We start from the raw sequence: 25,762 nt of genomic DNA, 5'->3' as shown, positions 1-25,762 counted from the left end.
TAAAACCAGGAGATCCAAGAGAGTAGCGTCTTGAGTGGGTGAATTTGTCACGAAAAGTATGCAATTCGAGTAGAGTTCCTCATTGCAAAGGTCTCAGGCCGTTAAGTGTAACCCGACAGTTGCTTCCGCGCCTCTCCATTTTCCCTCGGCTGTCAGATTGGCCAAGTGGTTGGTCTTAACCTCGTTAACGTGGTTCAACATTTAACACCTTCACCTTGTGTTTTCTCTGAAAACCGAGTCTCGATGCCGTTTGCAGTCCGCTCGCCTCTTAACAATTAGTCCCACTCACTTCCTGACCCCTGAATTACACGCTTCATAATTAGCACTCTCTTGTCCTGCAGTTCTGCAGAAACTGCGCAATTCCGCCGCTTATTCTTCAACCTGTAATTATTTATGCAATGAATTGCTCGTTACCTCGTTGACCTGAAACCGCTATTTCTCTCCTTTCCATCGCTCGTCGCGAGTCAAGACAATTGTTGAGACAAGGTGGTAATCACTCTTTTCGATCGGTGACCTGAGCGACGAAACTGCATCGGCGGAAAAAAAGCATAAATTTTATTTCAGCCCATATTTTTTCCTTCCACTACCAGCGTTACGCTCCGCTTAGAGGAGACAAGAATTAATTCTTCCAAATCAGGGGAGCGAACACTCGACCAGAAGTGTAATTTAAAACACTCTCCCAAGGCTCTGAATCCGACCTCTGAACGTCAGTGACGTCTCGCCCAATCTTTCATTTCTAGCATGTTATTCGAGCTTGGCTGTAACGCAAGCTGGATGGAAAATTCTGGAGTAAGCGATGAGTTATAGCGAGCGAAAGTCTTGTACCAGAGGATAGATTAAGTGTGTTTCTTTTTCTTTCTAGTTTTTTTCCTCATTCTTCTTCTCAGCAGCTACGTAACGAGAAGAGCAATAAAAACCGAACAAATCAAAATTAACGGCTCATTATTTGAATCGTACATTACAGAATCTCCACGGATGAATGCAAAGACTTTTTTCACACGAATAATTCCAATCCCCGACTACATTCGAAATTATAAATGATCAAGCGAAACGTCAGTCGGAGCGCGATACACGCGGATCATTCATTATTCCGCGGACACTTTGTGCCACATCTGTATAATGCACCCAGCAGGCATGCGTGCTTAAGTGTGCTTCCTAGCTACGCCAAGCAGTTACCTACGCAAAACAACGAGAAAGATAGTGGTAGTTTCCTGTGGAAAATACTCGGATATTTACGAGTGTTTAACGACATTGGAGCAGGACTTTGTCCGCGGAGTTTGCACGCGGCTGCCACGTGCAACCTCCAAGCTTGATTGATAAATAAGATCCCGAGGAAAGTTACTGCGTCGATATAAATTTCCATGTTACACTAAACGACGGGAACGTTATCGCGACGAGCAAACTGTCGCTGTGCGGTATTGGCGTTGCGTCAAAATTGACTGTCTGGTTATTGCCTCAAGCGCGTTTATTCCCTTTTTGATATCGACGCGGGCTTGCTTCATTTTAGCTCATAACGTACCTGCAGTCGCGTTTCACGTTCCAGTAGATTCATTTTTTGAGAAAGAAGGTCATCGGTTTCATTCCATACGCAACTATCTCTTCGAACATTACCTGCTGTTACGGTATTTTCATTTACTTTTTCTCTGCCAGTGTTCTTCAGGGGAAAACGTGCATCCTCAGGATATCCATCGCATACTGATCGGATTATACTGTTTTAGATTACGAGAAACCTTTTTTTTCCTCTGCGACAATTACGTTCCAAGGCTTATAGTTTTACTCCCGACTCAATCATAATGTTAACTTTGTTGAACTGAATAGCGGGACGAAAGTAGCATATTATTCCCTCTAATCTCATATTTCTCGCAAATCCAAACCTAAATACAAGTGTGAAAAAATATAATCGTTCCAGTTCCTTCGCTGAATTTTTCAAAATAATCGTATCGTAAGGTTTGACAGTTTGATTGGCTGATATGAACAACAACATATTTTTTTTTCGTTTTCTCCTTTCGGGAGGAATTTTAGTCCAGAAACAACCAATGTTTAGACATTCTTCCACCAAAAAAAGCTTTGCCCTAATTTAAAACAGTGCAGGTATCAATTGCATATATCTCGTTCGCCGGAAACTTGCTCAAATGGAAGGATTACTCCGGGAAATAATTATTTAGCAGGTGATTGGAGAAAAAAATCACTCGAATCGGTTTAACTTCAGTGTTCATAAACTGCGGCGGCATTTGCGATTATTTGCTTCGTTCAAAGTGTAACTACAGGTAAACGAGGGGAGTCATTGCGGGCTATGAGTTGGCCAATTTTGCAATTCCAGCATCGCTATTTTCCCAAAACTGGCACGATCGCGCAACGCGTTGAACAAACGTTAAAATAGCGGAATTTTGCGCAGCGCCGATTCGTGGGGAAGTCAAAAGTGGCGGAAATTGTTCCGCGTCGCTTCCTCCATCGAGGCACTCAATTATCTCGAAGCAATTCCCCGCAAATTAAGCTCTCAGGCTTGGCCTGAGAGTTAATCAGCTTCGTCTTGATAATTATTAATTTTCCAGAATACTTTCACAGTCTTTTTCAAAGTGCGACTAAATTATAATTTTTCACTCTCATTTTAATCTTCGTAAAATTCAATCATCATCATTATTATCACAACTTCTTATCTCTTTTTCCAAAAGTCTCACGTCTTTCAAGATCTTTGTGCCTGTAATATTTGAATTTTCATTTTTCCTGCCGGTTTATGAAGGAAAAACTGCGGATAGCGGAAGAATCGTGCCGACCTATTCCACTTTTCGTACATACATATATATATATATATTTGTATATCAATTCTTCTTCTCGAGAGCCTCTCGATCAATCTGCAAGCTGCAGGTTCAAGGAGAACCCGGCGAGTTGTTTCTACCGCATTTATTCTGTATCATTGGGTGCTACCGGATGATGGAAAAAAATTGAATCAGGGCACCGAGGTATTTTTTTTTTCGCGTGCTATCCGAAGTGGAAGAATTGTCAGGAAGACCGGGGAAGAGAATAATAATTTGTCTGAATGTATACGTTTTTACTTTCGGAGACAATTGAGAAAGAAAATTAGTTCGCCGCAGAAGAGTTAACGAAGCTGAAACCGACTCTCACATATTCGCTTTATTTTCTATTTTATACTTTGGTAAACGTTACAAGGGGGAAAAAACGAAACATAAGGACAAAAGCCGCTGGTATAAACTCGCAGATCAGTGAACCGGATTATTTTAAATTACGAGGTGTTTGAACGGGATGGAAGAGGGGATCGATACCGTCGGAAAAATTCCGACATTGAAAAACCGGAACCAGGCCAAAGAGCGGGGGAAAAAAGAGCCGAAAAGACTCGTGAGCATTTGTGTCTCAAGTTCCACGGGGGAACGTTTAAAATTTTATCTCTTAATATCTTCGCTGCCTAAAAGTTTGGTTATTTTATTTCGATACCGAGTCGATAGGCCTTTTCCTTATTTGGATGGCAAAACTGTCCCGCTTTCCTGTTAAGTGGAAACAATCGTCTGATCCGAGGGCGTGCAGGACTGGGATGATACTTGGCGGTGGGTTTGGGACACAAGCAAAATTCTCCGATAAATATGCGGCTGCGCAGAGAGCCGTTTGAGAACGACCCGGGCCGAGGTGTCGAAATTTTGCACGTAAAACTCAAAGCGTTATCAGAGAAAGCGTAACGAAGAGTGCGATACGCGAGCGCTTTGTTCTTCTGCTGGCAAAGGCGCTATTTTGAGGTCCGAAACTGCACGGAAGGGAATCCGAGTCCCGTACATTTTAGGATGCGATTTCGTACCAAAGGCGAGAAAAGGGAAATTAATGGGTAGGGAGAAATTTACCGCTGTCCAGAATGTTTATTTTCCACGTTGACACACCGCGAATATTTAATTCAGAATCGGAATTCCATGAATGCTGGAGTGAAATATGTTCAGGCAGGTGTGGGAATAACGTTTCTTTAAACCGAGACGTCAACAGAGAGACGCAATAAAACGATAGGGAGAATTTTTATCTTCTCCTGAAAATCCGTGCAAACGGAAAACTTGATGCAAATTATCAACTAGTCGATATACTTGTCGTTGATTGAAATATTTCAGGAATCAGGAAATTCACTTTTGCCGTTGATTTTTCGGAACGTAACGTGGAATGACGAATGTGGATTTCATAGAGAGCGCGAAGCTGCAAACTGTGGGAAATGGGAAAATTCTTGTAGGTACGGCGAATGACAGCCTGGCAAAATTCCCGCAGCACTTCGTCACTTCGCGGAGGAAGAACCTGAACAAAAGTCGGAAAGAGGAATGTCGCTCGGTGTGTGATTTTTAGGAACAGGTTGAAAATATACGGATAAAAGTTCCCGGAATGGATAGCAAAGTAGTTTTCCCGTGACATATCGCCAATAGTTAAGCGGGCTGCAAGAGTTTCCACAAGTCCGACGTGTAGCCAGTAAAATATCGGAGTCTTTACGTCTGCATATGAATAGCAGTTCGACCGCCGGCCAGTCTGGAATCCAGATTTAAAATTGAAAAATACGTCATGTGAAAGAGGCGGTTTCGCCTCCGGGAAACGGCCCGAACTAATGCCACTATCCGTTAGTGCTTCCTCCCTTTTTTTTCACATTTCCCTGCCCGAATCGTTCTTCGTGTTTGAAAACGGGGATTCGATCCGCGAGCGTTGTTCGAACGGGTATTAACGAGAAATCATTTTCTCCTTGCCGATGTTTTCGATATTTTTGTGACGAAAGGGAAAGAAATCTTTTGTCCATCATTCCTAAGACGGATTCTCGTCACGACACACTGACAGATAGTTTTAATACCGTGGTTGGAGGACGAAAGCCGAGGGAAGTTGGCCACAAATTACGACGGAATCACCCTCGCTACAGTGCTTGACACACCGAACGTCATCAGTGGTATGATAATGAAGCCCGAGTACAGCGAAATGCACTTAGCAGACGGCGAAAACGAGCTGCTGTTGCAGGGTGTGATACCACCTGTGCTTTACAAAACGAAGTTTTCCCCTCTTAATTGTAAATTATGATAGCTGCAGGTTGTTGCATTAGCCAAGTGCAATAACAGGAGAGCTTAGTGGGAAAATTTTCGTAATTTCCGACTATCAAAACGCCCGTTTTCATCAGAGTTGCGTTAATTCAATCTTATTAAAACCTCGAGTATAAAAAACGTGTAACTCTAGCATCGCACGATGAATGAGAAAAAGAAAAATAAGACTCGTTCAATTTAATAAAATGGTATACTTTGAACGAAGCTATTTTTCACTCAGCGTTGTTTTTTTTTCTCTTACATTTCTGTGAAATAAAAAGGTGTTTAGTTTGATTGAGTGAAAAATTCAACAAATCTTACCTGCTTATTAAGTACACGTTAAACTCACCCGATATTACACTGACGCTTAAATTTTCTCAATTTGACTGTGTAGTTCGTTACTTCGTGTTTGCGACAAAACATTTCATGGAATAAAACAAATAGAAACGAATGAAAATTTTTCTCAGCATTCAACACGAGAATACCAAATTTGACGAAAAGTGGAAATCGGTCTTCTCGTCCGCAGCAATTAAGAGCGCATAAATCAAGGGCGCGGAGGGCAGTGCGTTAAGACTTTGGCAGGAATAATTAACGCGTGCAATGTGAAGCACGCGAATCTGCATAGGTGCACCTCGATTAGCCCGTGTCCTGGCCGTCCGGCGTACATTCCTACGTATACAGAGACAAGCTTGTCCATATAGCAGCGGCCCGATTGGCATGCTGCTCACTTGACATTATACAAGGAGCATCCGTGTCGGGTAAATTAAAGCAGGGAGCAAGCTGACGCACCGGATGTGCCGCGGCGATGTAGGCAATTGGCCCACCACCACCACCGAACACGGGTCTTCTCCTTCCAGGATGGCGGAGAAAAGGGCCTAAAGAGGGCAACGCGGCTCTCATCAAGAACTTGGCCGAGGTGATCCCGTTCCTTCTCCAAGGACCAGCTAAGTCTGTTCGTGAAACCAACGACGTTAGACCGAGACGGCTGGGAGAAAACTTTGACGAGGAACAACACTGGTGTAACAACTGAAGCATACCGCATGTAGTTTCTCGGTTATCAGAGATCTAAGCGTTAAGGAACGAGTAACGACGGCGAAGGACTTTCCTCGAGCTAAAGGAACGCGGACTCCTCTTGTTCAACCCTTGTTTTCTCCGCCACTCTCGCGAACTCCGGCTTAACGACAAGGAGCAAGGACCGAAGGACTCGCCCGAAGGGTTCTTTGCGAGGATTGAAAAAGGAAGTAAAAAGAAAAAGAAGAAAAAAAAACATAATTAAGTGGCGATCCGCGCGTACGAGAGGAGATGTAAGCCGCCTAAGATGGATGACCGCCGTATATCCGACCATCTATATTGATTCGGTTGCGGACATATTAATTACGTGTACATTTGGGCGTGGTCACATGTGGTAAAAAACAGTTTCGACGGCTTTGAAACGTCGGGAAATTTGTTTGTAAATCGAAGAATACTTGAATAAATTTATAGCATTCGGAAAGATTTCGCAAGTGTGATTAAAGACGGTTCAGAGTCCAGATAAGGTGCGTATATCCGATCATCTGGTCGAAATCTTAAATCTATTTTCAATCATGATTATAGGTACGCGTCTGATTATAACATTGTCCAAAAAAGTATGAAATCTACCGCTTACCTCAAGTCTCCGGGCAACGATTCGAAGGGGAGCTGACTTTCACAATCCGCATTAAAGCTGCGTGCGATTGTTTCCGTGAATTTTTTTAAACCGGCAATAAACACACGCTCAAGATGTTTCGCAGCCAGCTGCAGCGGAGAGACGCGGCCGTTTAACCGGATGTGAGATTCGGAGTTTGGCGTGCTCTTTATCACCCGCGTTAAAAATATCTTTTACGGTGTGGTTTGATGCCGCAATTCAATAAAGATGACGGCTCGATCGGGGAGTATACATATCTATACGACTATAACTCTGTCATAACCGTGGCGAACAATCGCTCTTGAATTGCCTACTGCAGCCGACATTCGCTGCCGGTAATTCCACTTCATTTCGCAAGTAGGTGAGGTCGGTTAAACCGAACTCGTTGAGGTTTGATGGCCATTCGATGCCCTGTATTGTGTTGACTGAAAGCTCAATAACATCGAGGATCTAACGGTACCTCCTAACTCTCTTTCCTCGGGACCGTAGCCTCAGCGGCTGAAGGTAAAATCGAAGGTAGCTCTGCTGTGATAACCCTAACGTAAAATACCGTATACCGATAATCGTGAAACGCAAACGCGTCACGAGCTTTGCAGCTTTTTTTGCATCTTTTTTGGACGTGTAGTCGCTGCTGAGAGGCGACAATTCCATTGGTGTAGGATATCTGGTGTTTCAATGCTGTCGTGGATATCGATTCGTTCGAAGAGCGCCGATAGTCGCGTCCCGGCTTTGGCGTGCCTGCAGGAATCGTCCTTTCGTTATTCTCGGTACGAGGTAAAAGGTGAAACCGTATCGCGGAGCTAATTTGGCGAGGCGATGGTCTCGTCCTGGAAGCCAGGGGATAAGGGCTCATTAAGTATAAAACAGTCTATAAAAATCCCGCGCTATCCTTCGCAGCTGCGGCGGAGCCGGCGACTTTCGTCGTCGTCGATTATGCCGAAGGGACGTAAAAAGGGCGACTGCCTTCCTTCTCAATTTCATTGCAGCATCTCCGTGACTAGCGGCTCACAAGGAGTCGGATTTTTTGGGCTTCGCGACGAACTTCAAACGATTAAATTATCGCGTTTTGCAGCAAATATCGGGTTAAATTTGTAAATACCGATTTTCCTTGGTTACTCGACGCTTTTTGCTTCAATGAATGCTTACCACTATAGGCAGTCATTTGTACGATCCAAAATTTTAATTCATACCGAAGATTTTACCTCATTATCTCTGTATTAAATTATTGATCACTTAAGATTAATCGACGGACACGGCGAGAAACTTTAATAGGGAAACGTGTATTTTGTTTCTTACATTCTCCAACAATATTAACTATAATATGATAATGATGATGATGACAGTAATGATGATAATAGCAATGATAATAATAAACGATGATAATGGCCGTAGCGATGATAAAATTATGTGATATAAACGATGAATCCAATGAATAGTAAAATTATTGGAATTCGTATAACAATTAATTAACAATTTCTCAATTTATTTTTCTTAATATAATCTTCAGATATTGTTTTTTTTTCTGTTTTTTCATGTTACACGTCAAATTTTTCCAACTTGTTTTTAAATTATTTTTCTTTTTTTTTTCTTCCCTTCGTAGGTACAGGTTAAGATCTTCATTTGATGTCCGACATTTAAATTATGTATATTCAGTTACAAATTCTCTTAACATTAATATTTAAAAATCGGACCAATTTTTAAATACTTTAACATTATTCTTTACGAGCTATAACATTGATTTGAGTTGATAAGACGGCGATTAGGAACCGCCGCGGAATGTTTGAAGAAGAATTTGAAAATATCGAAATGTGCAATGTATAATAAGAAAGTTGGCGGCGGCGCCTATACGCCGTGTGATTTGATCAATTATTCATTTATTTATTTGTTTTATCCCTTTTGATTACGAAGTAAAATATTGCACCCTATACCCTCGAGTTAATAGGTAGTATAATAATATAATTACATCTTAAATATAGTAACGGCCTTCTTAATAATTCATGTATAACTTATGTATATAATATATATTGAAACATATTTGGCAACACAGTCCTCTTTACGAATATATTACGTTGTACACACTAATTTTAGACGCTTTGCAATTACGATCGTTCACTGTTTTGCATTAGGAAACTTGTTCATTAATTTATACATAATATATTATATTCACTATACCTCTCACGCCTAGCTACACCGATTCATTAACATCGTTTCTGTTTCAACTCTTTTTTACTTTATTCGAATCACTCTTTATTTTCAAAATGTGGTTAATATTGTATTCCCTTGGCCGAATCAGCGAGGAAAACACGCGTCACTTAATTCTTTCACTTTACGCTTTCTTTTTGTTAGAGTTTAACGATAATTCGGTAACGTGGTATTTGGTTTTAATATTTCACAAATTCATTGTCGACACCGAGAGCGCGATGAAACGTAAAGCCAAAGATTGACATCACACTTAGCGAAAAGAAATTCCCGTGTAATTGCTGCACTTGACGTTCTTTTTCTGGAAATTCGACAAAGGCTCGAAATGGTTGCCACTACGTATCGTGTAACGAATAACGTTTGTCCGTAGTAATTATCGGTCCATTTTGTGCGGATTTCGAGAACTGTGATAATTTTTTTACCTCATTCCTATAATAATTATATCCCGAGGGTGTAACGATCGATGATCAAGTTGCGTAAATATTGAATAACAAAAATATGTAGGTACGTTTTTTCAGGCATTTCAGACACACTCTGTCGTTCGGAAAATACAAAAACCAGTTTCCCGTGTCCGCTATCTTCAAAAACTGAAAAACCAAAAGGGTTATCCGATCGAATCGAGTCATTTGTTGATTCGGCTTCACTGCGGCATAAATGGAAATAGAAATGCCCGCAGCATCAAAGCTGGCAGTCGATAGGCGGCAGAGACCGAAACCGTATATTCAAGTTCCTCCGCAAGTACTAATAGAAAACGATGAAGCTCAGGAGGAGGGTAAAAAGCGAAGAAATAGCGAGGGGCGGACCCGACTTAATTCCGACCCTAAGGATTCCATCAGGAGGTACGCGGGCGGGTAAAGATGATCCTTGCAACCACTGCTCGACTGTTATCCCTCTGCCTGTTTTCCCGTTTCTCGATATCAGGACTCGTTCGTAAAAATTCGCCGTAAACCTACGCGCGTCGTAAATGCGGAAGTTCTCTCGTACAGGAGATACGGTTTTTACATGTCCATTCGGATATTCTTCGCTGAACAACTCGCGTTGAGCGGAGCGTTTCCCAGTTTCAAAGATTGTGAAATCTGTTTAATTTCAGGGTATTTGGCTCGCTGGATAGAAGCGGACGCCAGCGAGCTTTCAGCTAAGCGAATTCCTAGTGCCATTCGAGTACTTTCCAATAAAAGTCAGTAATCGTTGAAGTGCGAAAAGTGTGGCCTCCACTTTGAAACGTTGGATTAAGTTTGGCGTGCGAGGAAAGTGCCGACTCTTTGCTTGGCGGTATGTATGCATTTATGTAAATGGAATCAGCGACGCGCGAGGTCAGAGGATGGTACTCATAAGTTTCGACGTTATAAACGAGGAATGCGGCTATGCAGGTTACCCTTTCATGAACTTCACCTTGCTCAAGTGCATTCCTGCCTTTGCGCCGTTCCAAACGTAGGATACCTGCAAAGATCGTTCTCACCCAGGCGGAAATATATTCCGGCAATACATCGTTTCGCGATAAATTGAAGAATTTTCACGTCAAGCTTTCTCGAAAAAGATCCTTATACGGTGTCTCGAGTTGAATATTGCACGAAGTTAATACTTTACCGAACCAACGGTGAAAAGCAATCCAAGACGATGACGAGGGTATCGGTCAGAAAAGAGTCCCATCAAGACTTTGTTACGAGATGGTTTCCGGTTTTAAGAGAAACAGGAGACGGGGAACCGAATGAGCGAAGGGAAAGAGGAGATGAATTATATTTCTGCAACCCTACGCGTTGCGGAAGTTATATTAACTCTCGGCGTATCTTCTTCGCGGTTTTCCGCGCGGCTTCTATAAGAGATGGCGGAATGTTTGCCGCGGCGGGTTGTTGCCGAAAGATCCCTGCGAGACAGGGAAAGCCGTAAAAAGAAGTTTGGGTCGTGACATTTTGAACGGGTTACGACTCGAGGAACAGGAAAGCTCGTCCGGAAGCCGAGTTCCCTTCCTTCACCTGAGAGCGACGGCGTCACTTCGTCACCTCGAGCCCGTAAACTTTGACACTGTGCGAAAGGTCAGAGTTCGCGGTCTCGGGTTGGCGAATTTTCGGAGAGGGTAAGACTAAAGCAGTGCTGTTAGCAAAACGGACCCGCAAGCACCGCGAGGGCGACTTAAATTCGCCAGTTTACGAGGACGCCTTTTGTTTCACTGGGTGAAGAAAGTCCGATCAATCATCGCTGCGCGAGATATTGCACAAAGTCACCGAAGGGTCGCCGAATTTCGAGTAATTCAGGGATAAAAAAATGAATAAAGTAAAAATAATAAAAAAAAAAATCGGATGGTTTGCTCGTCGTTAGGCGTGGAACTAGTGGGCGGATAAAAGGATGGAAGACCGCGTATAAAAGTGGATAATAACTCTGTATGCCGAGCCTCGCCGCTAACGACCGAGGCGCCTAATCACCCCAGAGGACGCGGGCATAACGCGTGAAATAGAAGTTGAAATTTCCATTCTGCGGGTGCGGGAAACTTTGAGTGTAAGGGTAGGTACCCGTTTTATGGCTGCTGCCTGCAACTCTCCGTGCGTATCAGAGCGGCGCACTTATGCACGAGTAATGTCCAACTGCTTCAAGAATGACACCAAAGATAAGGAGGGTCGTATTTATGAGCGATATCCTCTGTTTTCCCCAGGTAACAGCCCATTTCATCTCTCCCTCTACGATCCGCCAATCTTTTTTATTCTCCTTTCTCGTTACGTAATATCGCGTAGAAGATTTCTTTTCCGAGCTGCGAAAGAATCGCAGAATTAAAACCGTCATGTATTTCTCGTTTGTCGGATTCAACTTGACTGATGTTTCGAAGTTTTTTTCTTTTTCTATTGCGTACTTTATTTTCTGGCCAAAAAATGCGATTTTGATGGGACGATCCTCGCCCTTTTCTTACACGATTTTATGCGTGGTATTTTCTTAATCTGTTAATCTTAAAACAGTTCATTGTCCGGATATAGGATGCAATTTTGAGTGCAGAAACGGGGGTGAAACTAGGCTGGAAATGTTGTCGCTACCAAACGGAATCCGCCAACACGCTTGAGCTTTTAACCGTCTCATTTTTTCATTTAATCTAATGATTTTCCATATTTCCCTCATGCGCGTAACTTGAAATAAAACCGCAGGTAGGAAATTTCGCATCAATCGCTATTCAACGTTTCTCCTGCGCGGGTTAACATCCTTTGGCCGGTTATATTTTAGCCACCGTTCCTCCCTTTTCTCGTTAGTGAAAGAGCCGGGAAAAGGGAATTAAAAAGGTTGTTTGGATACGGAAAATTTAATCGGGCCACGCGGGGCGTTGGAAAAGGCAATAATAATTGAATTTGGCGTGCTATCTATCTCGCGGCTGGATCATCGATCCGACGATTGATTATCAGCGTGTATCCGTCGGCTCGTTTTATACTCGAGACGAATCTCCTGTCGCAGGATCAGACGCGTCGCTGACAGGAAAATCGCGATTTTGACCGAATTAAACCTCGTGTCCCGTGAAAGCAGGTTAAGGAAGACGAGTGTAATGGATTATTGAACCCGACGAACGGAGACCAGCGTGTTTCACGATTTGGCCTCGCAGCGTTATTCGCGGAAAGATTTATCGCGGCTAAATAAACCGACCTCGGCGCTTGCATACCCGCATATAACACCGTGCGAATAAAAATCGCGATGAAATATAACGTCGCACGAATACTTTGAGCGCGGGGCGACGTAGCCTGCGAATTTTTTTTTCCTTCCAACGATTTTCGGCAGCGTAGAATTAATCGTTGCACGCAGTTCGTCGATATTCTTGAGGCTGCACTCGCTGCTGGCGTCGTCGCGTCAAACTGATCGCTTATGCGGCGGAAATACATTACAGCCAAGTCGGCCGGGATGCAGCGAGATTACAGACTTCCGAACGGCGATCGATAATTCAGGGAAAAACCTTTAGCGAAGGCTCGCAAGCTCCTAAGTGCCAAATCGTGTCACCCGCGACGCGAAGCCCGCGAATTGTTTGTAATTCTTTCGAGAAATTCGACAAACCGCGGCGTTCTATAGGAATGTGGAAGAAAATCACCGGAGGAACCTGATTTGTTGCCGCGATATACTCGAGTATACGTAGTGTCATCAATCGTGGGGGGAAGAAGAAGAAGAAGAAGAAGAAGAAGAAGAAGAAGAAGAATAAGAAGAGGAAGAAAAAATCCGCGTCAATCTCAACATGCGCGTGAGTTATGGTTTTCCCTGATCTTTGTACAAGGCAGCGTCGAATTACGCTGATCTAATAAAAAATACCCGGAATTGCCTGCGGGAGAGTGATTCAGGGTTTAATCAAAACGCAAATCGCCCCCAGAATATCCACACTCTGCAGGTTCGTTATTGCAGCGCAAACACACAGGTATATCGAATTAAAAGAGATCGTTACGGCAGGCGGGAGCGGGATAATTTTTGGGGCAAAGGAGCAACGGGAGTTTAAGGGGGTGGAAGGAGATATTAACAAGGATAGTGATTCCGGTTTGCCGGGGGAAGAGTCGGGATTAAGATTCGGCAAGGCGCGGGTCAAAGGCCAGAGAAGAAGACTCACTTCCATGAAATCTAATCGTTGCCCTGCAGACTCTTACATAGACCTGAAAGGAAGACGAGGCAGTCTTTGGCTGCTTTTTCCATGCTTGCTTCATAATTAATGCATGCGTATATAAGCGAAGTGACGTCTCTTTGAGGAGAGAAAAACACGCGGAAAAAATAGATGTACAAAAAAGATTCTTCCGCGAAATGAAAAGTTTTTTCTCTTATTAGTTTCTATTTTTTTTTTTTTTTCGGTTTCCCTCGCGATCCACCCTTTCGCGGCGATGTCCTTTCGCATTGTGATATACCTAAATGCACTATACCTTCTTTTCACGAATTAATGTACGCGGCGATAATCTCTTCAATGCTCGAGGAAAAAATAAAGCGGCGAATGATCGTCGTAATGACGACAATAATGATGATAATAACAGTAAAAGGAGCAGAGAACAATCGCCGTGAACGGACAAACGCGGAAAGCCGCCACCAAGCACCGTCGAAAAGAATGTAGGTGTTATCATTATCATTATTATTATTATCATCATTATTATTGTTAGAATTATTCTTCTTCTTCTTCTTCTTATTATTATTAATATTATTACTATTACTGTTATTATTTATATATATATAAAAATAAAAAGGTCATTTCTAACGGTGTAACGATACTTTCGTTCTTTGTTGCTTACGGCGATTTCTTGTTCTGCGTTGCGTTGGTGGAATAGGATAAAATGAAATGAAAATAAGATATATATATGTGTGTTCAGGTTTCTTCTTTTGACTTTTTCTCTTTCATTAACGAAGCGAAGCTTGAACGAGAAGTAAAGTTTAGTGGTCACCGCGTGGACAACCATTTCAGAGCCTTGCGGTTACCGTTTTATGTAATGTTTTTTTTTTTGTTATCCCCAGACTGCGTTGGGAATTTTTTTCGTGTGTTTCTTTCTTTCTCGAAAAACGATATTTGTCCAAAAATTTTTTTTTTTTCTCGTTTCATATAAATTGGATTACAATAATATTCGTGGGATTCTTCACGCAATTAGATTTCACCCCCTTTAACGGTGTCCATTTCGAGGCTGTAGAAGCATTTCATATGTACACGTTATAATATATTATATGTATATTGTATTATTCTTACTTTGCATAAAATAAGAAAAATTCACCCGACTCAAAATCATTCGCCTCGCGATTTAATTTGAATTATCGGTCAGAGATGATGGATTATTATTTTTACTATTACGATTATTATCATCATTATAATTATCGTTATTATTAATATGAACTTTATCATTGTTATTATCATAGTGTCTTTCAGCGGGATATGACTGATCATAACCAGATTCTCGATCATCGGGTAAGTGTAATGGAATTCATGATATCTATTTACACTGGATTTGGGTTAGCTTGTCTTTTCTTTCCTCTCGGTAATCGTACCTACGTACAGGTTGTTAAGTTTCTATCTTTGTGCGTCACTGTATATACTTTGAAAATGTTTTCTTCTCATTTCGCTCTTGGCCCGACACTGCAATTAACCTCCGTTCCTAAAACTGCACACGCGTAGGAAAATAGTAAAACTGTTTTTAATTACAACAATTAATATTATTATTTGTCTATTATTTTCACCACGAGTTTCACGCAATGATCAAAAGTCCAGTAAATTATTATCTCCGCGACTGTATCGATACATCGCTGTTGCGTATTAAAATTCAATGATACACAAACCGCTGCGCTTCGCTCCGAGTAATTACACGTGTTCAGCGAACACAATTAATATCTTTTATCGTCGAAAGTCAATTAAGTAATTCGTGTCGTAATTCAGCGTTGATTCCCGCATTACAACCGCGCACCTGTTTCACATCACACGTAACCGATCAAAGAACAACAATCTCTTCGAGTTTGATACGACGCGTTTAAAAATGAAGCTGCGATTCCTCGGCGAAGGTCGAGCAGCCGGTGTCGAAGTTGCGGTTCGGCGAGGAGTTTTGCGGGATATCGAGCGAGGTAAGCGATGAGGTGCGACACCCTCAGCCGGGGCTGCGTCACATGAACACGTCGCCAAGAGCGGTGAGGTTTTTCCTCGTCGGAGTAGAGCCGACGGCGGATGTGCCCTCGTCCTCGAAGGTCACCATCTTCTCCCGGCTCTTGGCGGCGTTGATGGCGTCGGCGATGCGTCCACCACCCTGCGGTCCCCCCCCGGGGGCCCGAAGCGCCGACGTCGCGGAGGCGGGCCTGAGAACGGAGGCCGGGGGCGGGGGGACGGCGATGTCGGAAACGGCGGCGGCCAGGTTGAACTCGCTGACGCTTCGTGGGACGAAGTACTCGAAGTGCGCGGGTCCGTCGTCGGGGGAGATTCCGGGCCCTCCGGACCGTCGCGTCGGCTGGCCCCGCTGGAAGTGAGAGTTGGCACGGCAGTCCGGGACGCCGATCTTCTTCCGAGGCAGGGAGTGGTGCCCGGGTGACGGGGCGGGCCGTTTGCTCTGGGAGATGTGCGAGAGGGTGTTGTGGTTGTGGGGGTGGGGCAGCGCGGGGGCGAGCTTGCCGTCCCCCGCGGTGCGGGGGTGTCAGGAAGCCGCGGAGACGACGGACATCGGTATGCCCTCGTCGTCGGGGGCGCCAGGGCCCCGACAGTCGGGGGCCCCCTCGGCCGGACCGGCGCCCCCCATGCCGCAGAACCGTCCGACGGCCCGGACGACGTGGAGAACCTGCTCCTGCACCAGGTTGAAGCACATCGCGATCAGGCCCATACCGAGGAGGATGTAGAGCGAGGTGGCGCAGAGCGAGAGCTCCTCGAGGATCGCCGAGGGCGCTGCCGCACCACCGGGGACCAGGTCGCCGAACCCGATCGTGCCGAGGCTCGTGAAGCAGAAGTAGCTGCTCTCGAGCAGCGACCAACCCTCGAGGCGATTGAAGAGGACAGCGCCGCCGCAAATGTACGCGATTATGATGAGCAGGCAGAGAGTTATCGGGATCCTGACGGCCTTCGGACACGGCAGGCGATGGTGGAAGCCGTGGTGGAGGTGACCCTTGCTCCCAGGGTCCAGCGCCGTCGACGACGAGGCCGCCTGCAGCCCCTCGCTGCCGCAGTCGAGGAGGACCACGCTCCCCGCCCTTCCAAGGTCGTCGCAGGAGCTGTCCTTGCTCGGGTAGTAATTGCCCCCGGATTTCGAGTCCACGTGGTTGTGGTACGCCTTCGACGGCTTCCGCGTGCAGCTTCGGGGGCGGCACAGCCGCCCGTAGAGCCGACCGAAGCTCCGCGCCAGGACGTCGCCGACGGTGCTCAGGTACACCAGCAGCAGCGGGATCCCCGTCAGTGCGTAGATTATCGAGATCAGCCGGCCCCACAGCGTCTTCGGCACGACGTTGCTGTACCCTGAAATCACACGACGGTCAATTTTTAAGAGGGTGCTGTACGGGTATTCTTATCGACCGGGTTGGATGTCGCTTAATTTGGTTGTTTTCAAAGCCTAGGAATTATCGGTGCGAAGATTGGGTCTAAATGACGTTAATATTTCCAGTAAAAAATACATCATCTTCATCATCGTAAACGACGTATCGATATTACTATCGTTATCTGTGTAAATTAGATGATTTTAGAAAAACAGTAGCTTCAGATCCTCTCAAGGATTCTAAGTGGTTGCAAAATTTTACTCGGATTTCGGGGAATCCCGAAAATTTCGACAGAAGTGATATTTTCGCGATCGCCGATGTTTTTTACGAGAATCCCGACATTTGACAAGTGAATCAGTGACGCGTATGCTTTGATAATAGTCGAAATAAGTGACATTTTACTCGGTCGATAAAAACTGACTATAGCATCCTCCTGATACAACTGTCTTCCACAGTTACAAATTTATGAAACCGTTGAAATAAATTATTAACAATTCCGATCCCTAAATTTTGCGGAATAAGTGAAATCGGACAAGAGTGAGATTTTACTCTAGAAAATTAAAAAAAGAACTCTCCAAATCTCTGAATATTTTTCATAAATATCCCTACAGGGGTAAGATTTTCTTACAGAAAATATTCTATCCTTTTACTTTGTTTTTGATTTTTTTTGGAGCTAAGCGTCACTCCTCGTCAAAAAAGCTCGCGGTTTTTACTCTAACGTAGCGACACCTTGTACACTCTATAAGATTTAGAGTGTTCAAAGCGACAAGAAAGTCTGGCACTATCAGTGACCGTAATAAAGAAGAATCGTGACTAAATCAATTATCGCTTCTTACTCAGAATGATACATTTTATTTTATATTAAGCACCGTAAAATCGGTGATCCACAGAGCTAAAAATTTCTTCCGTTGCACCGTGCGCCGTTCTTCGCGCACTATTCGTATGAATCAGCAGTGCTGCCCGGATATTCCACGTCCTCGTTTCACCCTGTCTCGGTTTGGTATTCCTGGGCGTCCGGATCGACGGAAACGCGAGCTTTACGGCCCCTCGTAAATGCCCCTGGAGGACCGGGGCGACGGACCCTCGCACCTCGCCATATGGGGGAACATGGAACGAGGAGGTAACCAAGGGACGAAAGCAAGCATCCGATCCGAGACATCGACGGCATAATTTGATCGCTTCGTGAGATGAATATTTCAGATTTTTTTCCCAATTTTTTTCCCGAGCGTGTCGAGGACGGAGGCGAGATTTATTTCCGGATTGGATAGAAGAAGATGGTGCGACGAGGGATTCTGACCGTCGACTTTGATTCGGCTCAATCAATAGTCATCGTAGGTTTATTACGCCTCGGTGCTGCCGGTGAGGATATCGCATTTTAATCGTCTTATGGCCCAAGGTTTCGGTCACGTTTTATATTATTCTTACTATTATAATTAAAAAGAATATTAATATTACACTTGGCTCCAATTTTAATTGGATTCACGCCTGGCAATAAAATATTCTGCGAACCTTCTTTGGGATACTAAAAGAAGTAAGACAGAGGGGAACAAATTACATGGAAAGGATTTGTAATCCGTGTTGTACGAGATTTTTCAGAAATTGGCAAAATTATCATTCGGCAGAAAGATTTTAGAAGATAATTCAACTCACTCCCTTACCCAGATGAATAGTTCCTGTAACCGAACTACGTCTCGCCGACAAACAGGAAATACAAACCGTATTCGAGTGTGCTCGATAACGTCGCAAACTAAAAGCGAATACTCAATAGTCGCAGAAACAAATAAACGTGTATATACAGGTATGCAAACTTTATCCGAATAGCAAACAGATATATAGGATTTTGATTTTTCTGATATTTGCACTTGGATTTATCTCGTTATTTCCGCTACGTGAATATATCGTGGCTGAATTCCATGGATATACGACACTGTCATCCCTCGATCTTTTGTATCGCGATGTAAATAACGTAATATGAATATTCACTCTCTCATGTTTCCGTTATCCCGCCTAGATATTCGAGATCCCTACAGTAGTTGCAGTTCGTATAATAACTCTTTGCGAAGAAGCATCGATCTGCTAAAAATTAAAAAACGAGTTTTCCAATGAAGGAATAAAGCTCTCCGAATTATTTTCGTATATTGCATTGAAAAGTTCGACGCAGCTCATTATCCAGGAAAAGCGAGTATTTTCTCCAAGCAATAAAACACCGTCGCGACTTTTTTCAAGAGCAGCTCTTGAGCTCTGAGGGTTTTCAAAGGGATTCCCCGGAGCGAATAGAATCCCACAAAGATACTCTAGTTCACGGTGTTCGTCATACCGACTTCGAAAGAATACCGGATTACGTGAAAGCTCGTAAATGGCAGCGTATCTTCTCATTAACCGAAACAAAGTCAGACACTGATCCGTCCTCCGCATTCCTACATCGCGACATTTAGATCGTTCCCCGCATGGGTCCCTTTGTCGAGAAGCGACGAAGGCAAGGGGGTGGCTTTCCAACCCCCGATAACGGATTATGGCCAGCCAATTTAATGGCAGGTCGGAAGAAAGCTCTGCGAAGAGTGGGCGCGATAGCGAAGTTGATGTAACGGGGTGGGAAGGACGCCAGCGACTTGGCTCGAGGGTTCCATCGAGGGGTAGTTGACAGTGGATCGAGGCCGAAGAGTGTGCCAGACTCCCCTCGTGGGAAATCATCCCATTCGCTTCACATCGCTTTTCCTTTAACGGAGGCTCCACAATGAATTTTCCTCGAACGTGTCGCGCGCCTCGGCCAATAAGGAGCTGATAGTTACCGGTCGACAATTAGCTCTCAAACTTGGAGATGAGTTTCGTCTCGACCGGTTCGATATTCCCGGCTGGGTTCACGGACCGGATGTAAGAACGCTTTTAGAAAATTGGAGAAACTAATCGGTTATTCGTTATTGAGATTGTCACTTTGCAATGTATCATTTGTTGGAAAAAAATCAAACTAATGTAACCAAGCTGACATCCTACCGTTGACTGTCTTTTTTCGCGTGTAGATAGTAGAACAGGGATATTATTGATTATGTGTAATTAATTTATGTAACATGAGTGCCTAATTTGAAACCCCGAGAATTACGATTTGCTTCCATTAAAATTAAAAATTCAGGTTATTTGGTGATAAAATGGCGCCGATAACCAGGCTGTGACGTTATTAGGACATTTTCCAATACTGTTATAAAGGGTGAAATCACACCTTGTGCCTTTTTTTTTGATCTAGCAGTCGTCATAGATAAAATACACGTGAAAGCTATATCGAATGTTTATCAATAGAATAAGGCTGCTGCGTCTATTCAAATTATTGTAAAAGCAGCCTTGTTTTTAACTTCCATCTGGAAACACGTGTTGTGAATGAAAGCATTTTTCTTTGCCTCTTATTTTTCGCCTGTTCGGTCATTTATTTTCGCTCGCTATCGGGCTGCAACGCAGTTTTGCAGCAATATTTAAAGGGGATAAGATGTGGTAATATTTACCTGTTATCTGGAATTTAAAATGCAAAATCACAGCCTCTATTATTGTATAATTATGGTGCAGAATAAGAAATATGATTTGACCGAGAGGAAAATTTTGGAGGATGCGGAATATTTTGCAGGTGAAAATCGGCTCGCATAAATATCGTGGGGGGTAAAGATCTTCTGCGTTAATGAAATGGGGTGAGAATGAGAAGCTCCTGACGAGCTTGCCGCCTCCCTCTTTTCGACCGTTAACGATCAAATATATTTATTCCTGTATCGCTAAGCACCTCCCAAGACTTTTCCAATACGTCCCTTTAACCAAATTACGCGAAAATGGTTTGATTTTCACAGAACGGCCAATGGTTCCTGGGAAATTCATGAATAACTCATCAAGTCGCGAGAGTCGAAAATTACGATTTAACGACCCTAAGCTCGAAATTTCAAAATGCAATTCAACCGAGAATTCCAAGATGGTCTCTGGCCCATAAATTAAGGAATTAATCATACGGAAAATCCTCTCATTATCCGCGATACTTCTCGAGGAATTTCGTTTTTGTGAAAAGTCTAGCGAGCCGATTATCACCCGCTGTCAATTTACAGAGTTTCCGGAGTAAGTTTCGAGTGTAACGAGATTATAGGGCAATGCGATACATACGGAGGTAAATAAGCACGCCGCGTCGTCGAGTGGGCGCCGAGTTTTTCTGAGCGTGCATGGTTGTTGTTGATTACAAGTGTGAACGTGTGTTTCAATTACAAGTTTGCAATGCACACGCGAGAAATTAACCCCCCTGTGTGCTGAGCTTTGGACCGCCATTATTTATCACCGCCATGCGCTGATTATAATCTCTTCTTGCACCTTTTCGCAAGCCTTAAATTACACAGGCCTGAGTACCTACCTTGGCTTTGCCACCAGATCTGCACGCCACGGTCTCCCGTATTTTAATGGATTATTCGTGATAATATCCCACGCGATATTACGGCTGAAACGTCGTTTGTTGGCACTGGTGCCTTTGCCAACGGCAATAAAAGTAAATCTCATTTTTCAGTTGCTCTTTTCGCTTTAGCGTCGCGGCATTCTCGCCCCCACGTTACCCTTCATCCCCTGGTAAAGTGAAAAACAAATTAAAAAAAAAATATAAAAAAATAAGCTGAAACGCTTTTCGGAGCTTGATCGCGATCATTCGATAATTCCGTAATGTGAAACAGAAATGCAAATTGATACAACAAAAAAAAAAAAATAAAGTTCACCGTGATTCTGTTTTACCAACGATACGTGAACTCTTGCAATAAGGTGTTGGAAAAATTGCGCTTCGGTAAATCCTGACAATGACAAGAGTGCAAATTCTGAGGTAAGTACTTTTCTCAATGGATTCCGCATGACGGATATTATCTAGGTAAGAGTACAATTTTCGTAGCGCCAATATCCGATGGTGAATTTTGGGTTTTCGCGTCGAAAGAAAGAAAAGTTAAATAGTGGTAAAACATGATATTTTAATTATTTTACGAGATATGTATTACTAAACAAATATTATCTCACGGAGACCGAACTCTGTTAAAAGTAAACAATCGTCGAATATTGACGTATTTTCAATTACCGTTAAAAGCGCTTATATTTGCTCAAGGAAGCCGAAACAGCAAATTTTTTTCCCTCGAAATTCTCATGATTTTGCTGAAAATATCGAGAATCAATGGTCGAAAATTAGCGCCACGAATATCGCACCATCCTCAAATTCTGTGCTGCAACTGAAGCTACACGTTTCGTCTCGGATTCGATTTCCTCGTTGGATAACGTGTAACGCGGGTCCGGGGACGCAGACGGTGCTGCATCAAGGCTCCCGCACGTGGATTTCGGTCGATTAAAGCTGCAACGGTGGATCGCAGGTGGTAGGTAGACCATAGATCGTAGATTGGAGTCGGCAGCCGGCGGACGGATCCTGCAGCCGCTGCGGCTTATCCAAAGCGCAATGTTGATTGCTATAATCGGGAGATGAATGGGTCCTGCGGTGATGCTATCGGTCGACGCTGTCCGTTGATTACTTTGCACCGGGTTGCGCGATCCGACAAGGTGCCAGCATCAGCCGTGTCTTTCGCTGCTGGCTCCCGCAAAAGCCACGGTGAAGTCACTTCGCACGGGAATTAACACTCGATCGATTCGCGGCGGAAATTCGATCTTGATTGTTCTGTCTCGTTTTCGTATTTTGTCGTTTTTCTACCGACGATTCGATCGGAAAGCGCAACCCTGCTCGACGCCGATTGCACGGAATGGGTTCGTGTGGTAATCAGATGATAGACGCCGAGATGTGAAGTCGCGACGAAATCCGGTCAACACGTCGAGCCCACCCTGACACGCGTACAAAATCGTGAGATATGACGCGGGTTTGATATTTAATGAGATCCAGAGACTGTTTTTACCATTAACTGTCAGAGGTGGTCGTGGGCCCGACTTGACGAGGGTCAGCTGATGTCGCTACGGAGATCGACGCCGTTGTTCCACGACGACAGGGCGTCGTCCGCGTCCCCTGCGGAAAGGCTGACCACAGTTACGAGCGGATGTTTAACCCATTTCGAGAAACTCCCACCAATATTCTACGGAATTCGCGCAACTCCGGCCTCTCCTGTACGGTCCCAACGGTACGCGGTGTGTCTCTTTCAGTTTTCTCGTTGAGCTGTGTTGATATATATATATATATATATATTTTTCAATCACATCGGAACTCGAAACTTGCCCCGAAGTTGCTGGGATCACGGTCCGGGAGTTTGGGTGTAGCTGTTCACTTTATTTGAGGTCCCATTTTCACTCGGATAACAAAGCGTCTCAAGTTTGTATTTTTGTGCGATCACGTATTTAACTACAAGTTACGTTGGCCTGTGATCGATACTCAATTTCAGAGGATCCGGACATTGCGTCGATGATTTTTTTTGAATTTTGAAACGTTCCTGTTTCATTCAGTTCACGATTAGTAAGTGCAGGGATCCTCTCACGTCTCGGACAATATTCTCTCTCGAGGATTATTGCTGGCAAAGCCCTTTCGGAGATCGAGTTACATTCGTACAACTTCACTTTCTGTACTTTAGAAAGATTTTTAACCCGACGACTTTATAACTAAATTTTCTACAGTAAGAAAGTGGGCTCTTCTTCACAAGTCTGGACCTCGATCTAATTTTTTTCCCCTGAAAGACACTGAGAATCGTTGTTTCAAAGTAAAGTCGACTCTTAGAAAATCCATTTTCAGCCACACGAGTCCCTAAAAACATCCTTCTTCGGGCTGTCGGTTTATACACCCTCTGGAGGCTGCTAGTTACAAGAGAAAAGAAAGGTGGAAGTTTTGTAACGTCCTACGCTAAGCCCACTCGATCCTTTGAGTTCTCTTTGAACACCTCTTTCAAAGTAAAACCGTGGTAAAACTGGCCGTTGCCAATGTACATACATACTTTCCGAGGCTGCAAGGAGGCATTAAATATTGGAAAAACACCAGGGGTCGAGAAAAATAACAGAGAATTTTCGAACGGGTCCTATAACTAATTCAGAGTATGAAAATCTTTTGCATGAATTATAGCGCGTGGAAAACCAAGTGGATTTATTCCCTCTTCGTTTTGGAGAGAAAAATTAATCGCAAAAGTACTTTCGCTATTCGCAACAGCTTCGCCAACGTACAGCGAAGAATGTGGTGAAGGGTGAAAAAATTTGAGGGTAAAAAGTGACGCCGAAAAATGGTAGAGGGCAAAGCTCGATGGTATAATGAAATCACGGTGAGATTGTTGTCGAAAATTTCTTTCAAACATGTTTATTCATCGAGCCACGAATCCGACTCGGTGCGATTTCAAATCTTGTTAAATTTCTGTGTTTGTTCTACCAACGTTTCGACAATAGTCTCGTTCACCTACGCTTCGCCATCGCAGCTGGTCCATTAATTCACGACTTTTCAAGCCGTGGCTTATACGGCTGATAGAGTTTGCGATGCAAATTTGGGCATAATGTAAACCGCGAAAAGTGGCTCGCGTTCCGCGAGGAGAAAGAAAGAAATGGAGAGGCATTGATCTCCATATCACACTACGCAATCGTGTATCGGTGTACCGACATCAGCGTCTCTCTCAGCTTCGAGTGACTGTCAGGAGGATTGAGTGTATCGACTAGGTTTTTCCCCAGGGTGACCCGGGCGGAGTTGAAGTCTGCGTCGCGAGTAAATTAAAAGCACATTCTATCCATCATCGGTTGGCTTCCCTTGAAGAATGTTGTGAGAATAAAGTGAATCACTCTCGGGGTGTTTCGGGCATACGAGCTTTCCCGTAAGTTATTCTTCATTCCCCTTTACAAAGACGACGGAACGCCAGTCCATCCGTGGACGGCGAATATTTGTTAATTTTCCTGCGGCATAGAAAGCGATGCCATTTTCATTAATGCGGATGCTTTTAAAGTGCACCGTTCTTTCCCGTCTCGCTTGCAATCACGGATGCTGAAGCTAAAAAAGGAGGAGAAAAAGAATGTTCAATTCTTGAAAGTTTCCAACCGCGGCGTTTCGATCGTTGTGCGAGTCGCTACTTTTTACGTCCATGATCATCGGTTGGAAACGGCTATTCCTACCGTCTGTAACATCGAAGAAATCGTTTAAACAAGAATGCGTAATCATTGCGGGGAATTCCGTCTTTCGAATTCGTAGACACGTTTGTAGTTTAGTTATACATATACCGTTGAAAGTTGAGACTACTCCGACTTCTTTCGAGCCGCTGTTACGGCCAATAGAAAAGGAGGTAGGGATCTAGAGGCATTGACGTGAACCGGAAATTAACAGTACCAACTCTCGCGCCGTCTCCAGGGACGAACAATGGTCCTTTCGGAGTGGGAATCTGCGTCGTGGTAGAGAAAAATTCAGCCCTGAGATGGGAGCAGGCTTCAGAGTACGAATGTACACCGAGTTTGTTATTATACGGTTGAAGTGAAACTTTGTTGTTTTTATTGTTCTTTCTGAAAGTGTGGGTAACTTTGTGCCCGACTAATAACGGCGGTTCGTTTGACAAAAGCGTTGAATTCTTTTTACAAATAAAAATTATCATGTAAAATTACTTTATTCGAGTAACCCGCTACTTTTATAGTGCAGTAATTATGCTTATGAGGGTTAAGCGATTCACCGAGTAACAATTACCGTCACAATGTGCAGAGCTGTGCAGTATAACTGGCTGGTCAGCTCTCTGATTTAATCCGCACTCCACGGATTTCAACCCTCTCTTCAAATTCGTTGGCAGCTTCATGTTTATTCCAGATATTCATAACGCGTTTGGATTTCACTTTTTGTCAAATAGTTAAAAGTCGTGTTTATCCAGATGTATCGTAATCCATGCGGAAAAATTTCAATACCGAAGACTGATCAGAACGTATACTTTGGGTTTGCCGGAGCAACTGTGCCTGATTTAATAGCCGAAACGAATTTTGGCGAATAGTCAATTACGCTCGAGTTTGATAGATATCGATTCACCGA

The 25,762-nt window shown here is 43.8% G+C and overlaps 1 protein-coding gene across 1 annotated transcript; it reads right to left on the bottom strand.

Annotated features, from left to right (window-relative positions):
• Positions 1-15,467: 15,467 nt before the first annotated feature.
• On the bottom strand, positions 15,468-25,535 carry LOC124299645 (uncharacterized). The gene is made up of 3 exons (XM_046752913.1): positions 25,430-25,535; positions 16,008-16,798; positions 15,468-15,905 (listed from the first exon to the last, which is right to left on the bottom strand). Exons 1-3 carry the CDS (start codon positions 25,533-25,535, stop codon positions 15,468-15,470), a joined length of 1,335 nt encoding a protein of 444 aa, XP_046608869.1.
• Between the last annotated feature and the right edge of the window lie 227 nt (positions 25,536-25,762).

The sequence above is a fragment of the Neodiprion virginianus genome, chromosome 3 (assembly GCF_021901495.1).
Source record: "Neodiprion virginianus isolate iyNeoVirg1 chromosome 3, iyNeoVirg1.1, whole genome shotgun sequence".
Classification (NCBI taxonomy): Eukaryota; Metazoa; Arthropoda; class Insecta; order Hymenoptera; family Diprionidae; genus Neodiprion; species Neodiprion virginianus.
Note: the sequence above shows the minus strand (reverse complement) of the source record. Positions and strands in the feature narration are given on the sequence as shown.

Bases quoted from the DNA above. Each gene is read 5' to 3' on its own strand.
- LOC124299645 (XM_046752913.1), bottom strand. From the start codon at position 25,535: ATGAAGCTGCCAACGAATTTGAAGAGAGGGTTGAAATCCGTGGAGTGC. The intron at 16,799-25,429 runs GTAATTGTTACT...GTGTGATTTCAG, and splicing joins CAGCTCTGCACATTGTGACG to GGTACAGCAACGTCGTGCCG. The intron at 15,906-16,007 runs GTCTCCGCGGCT...CACATCTCCCAG, and splicing joins AGGGCATACCGATGTCCGTC to AGCAAACGGCCCGCCCCGTC.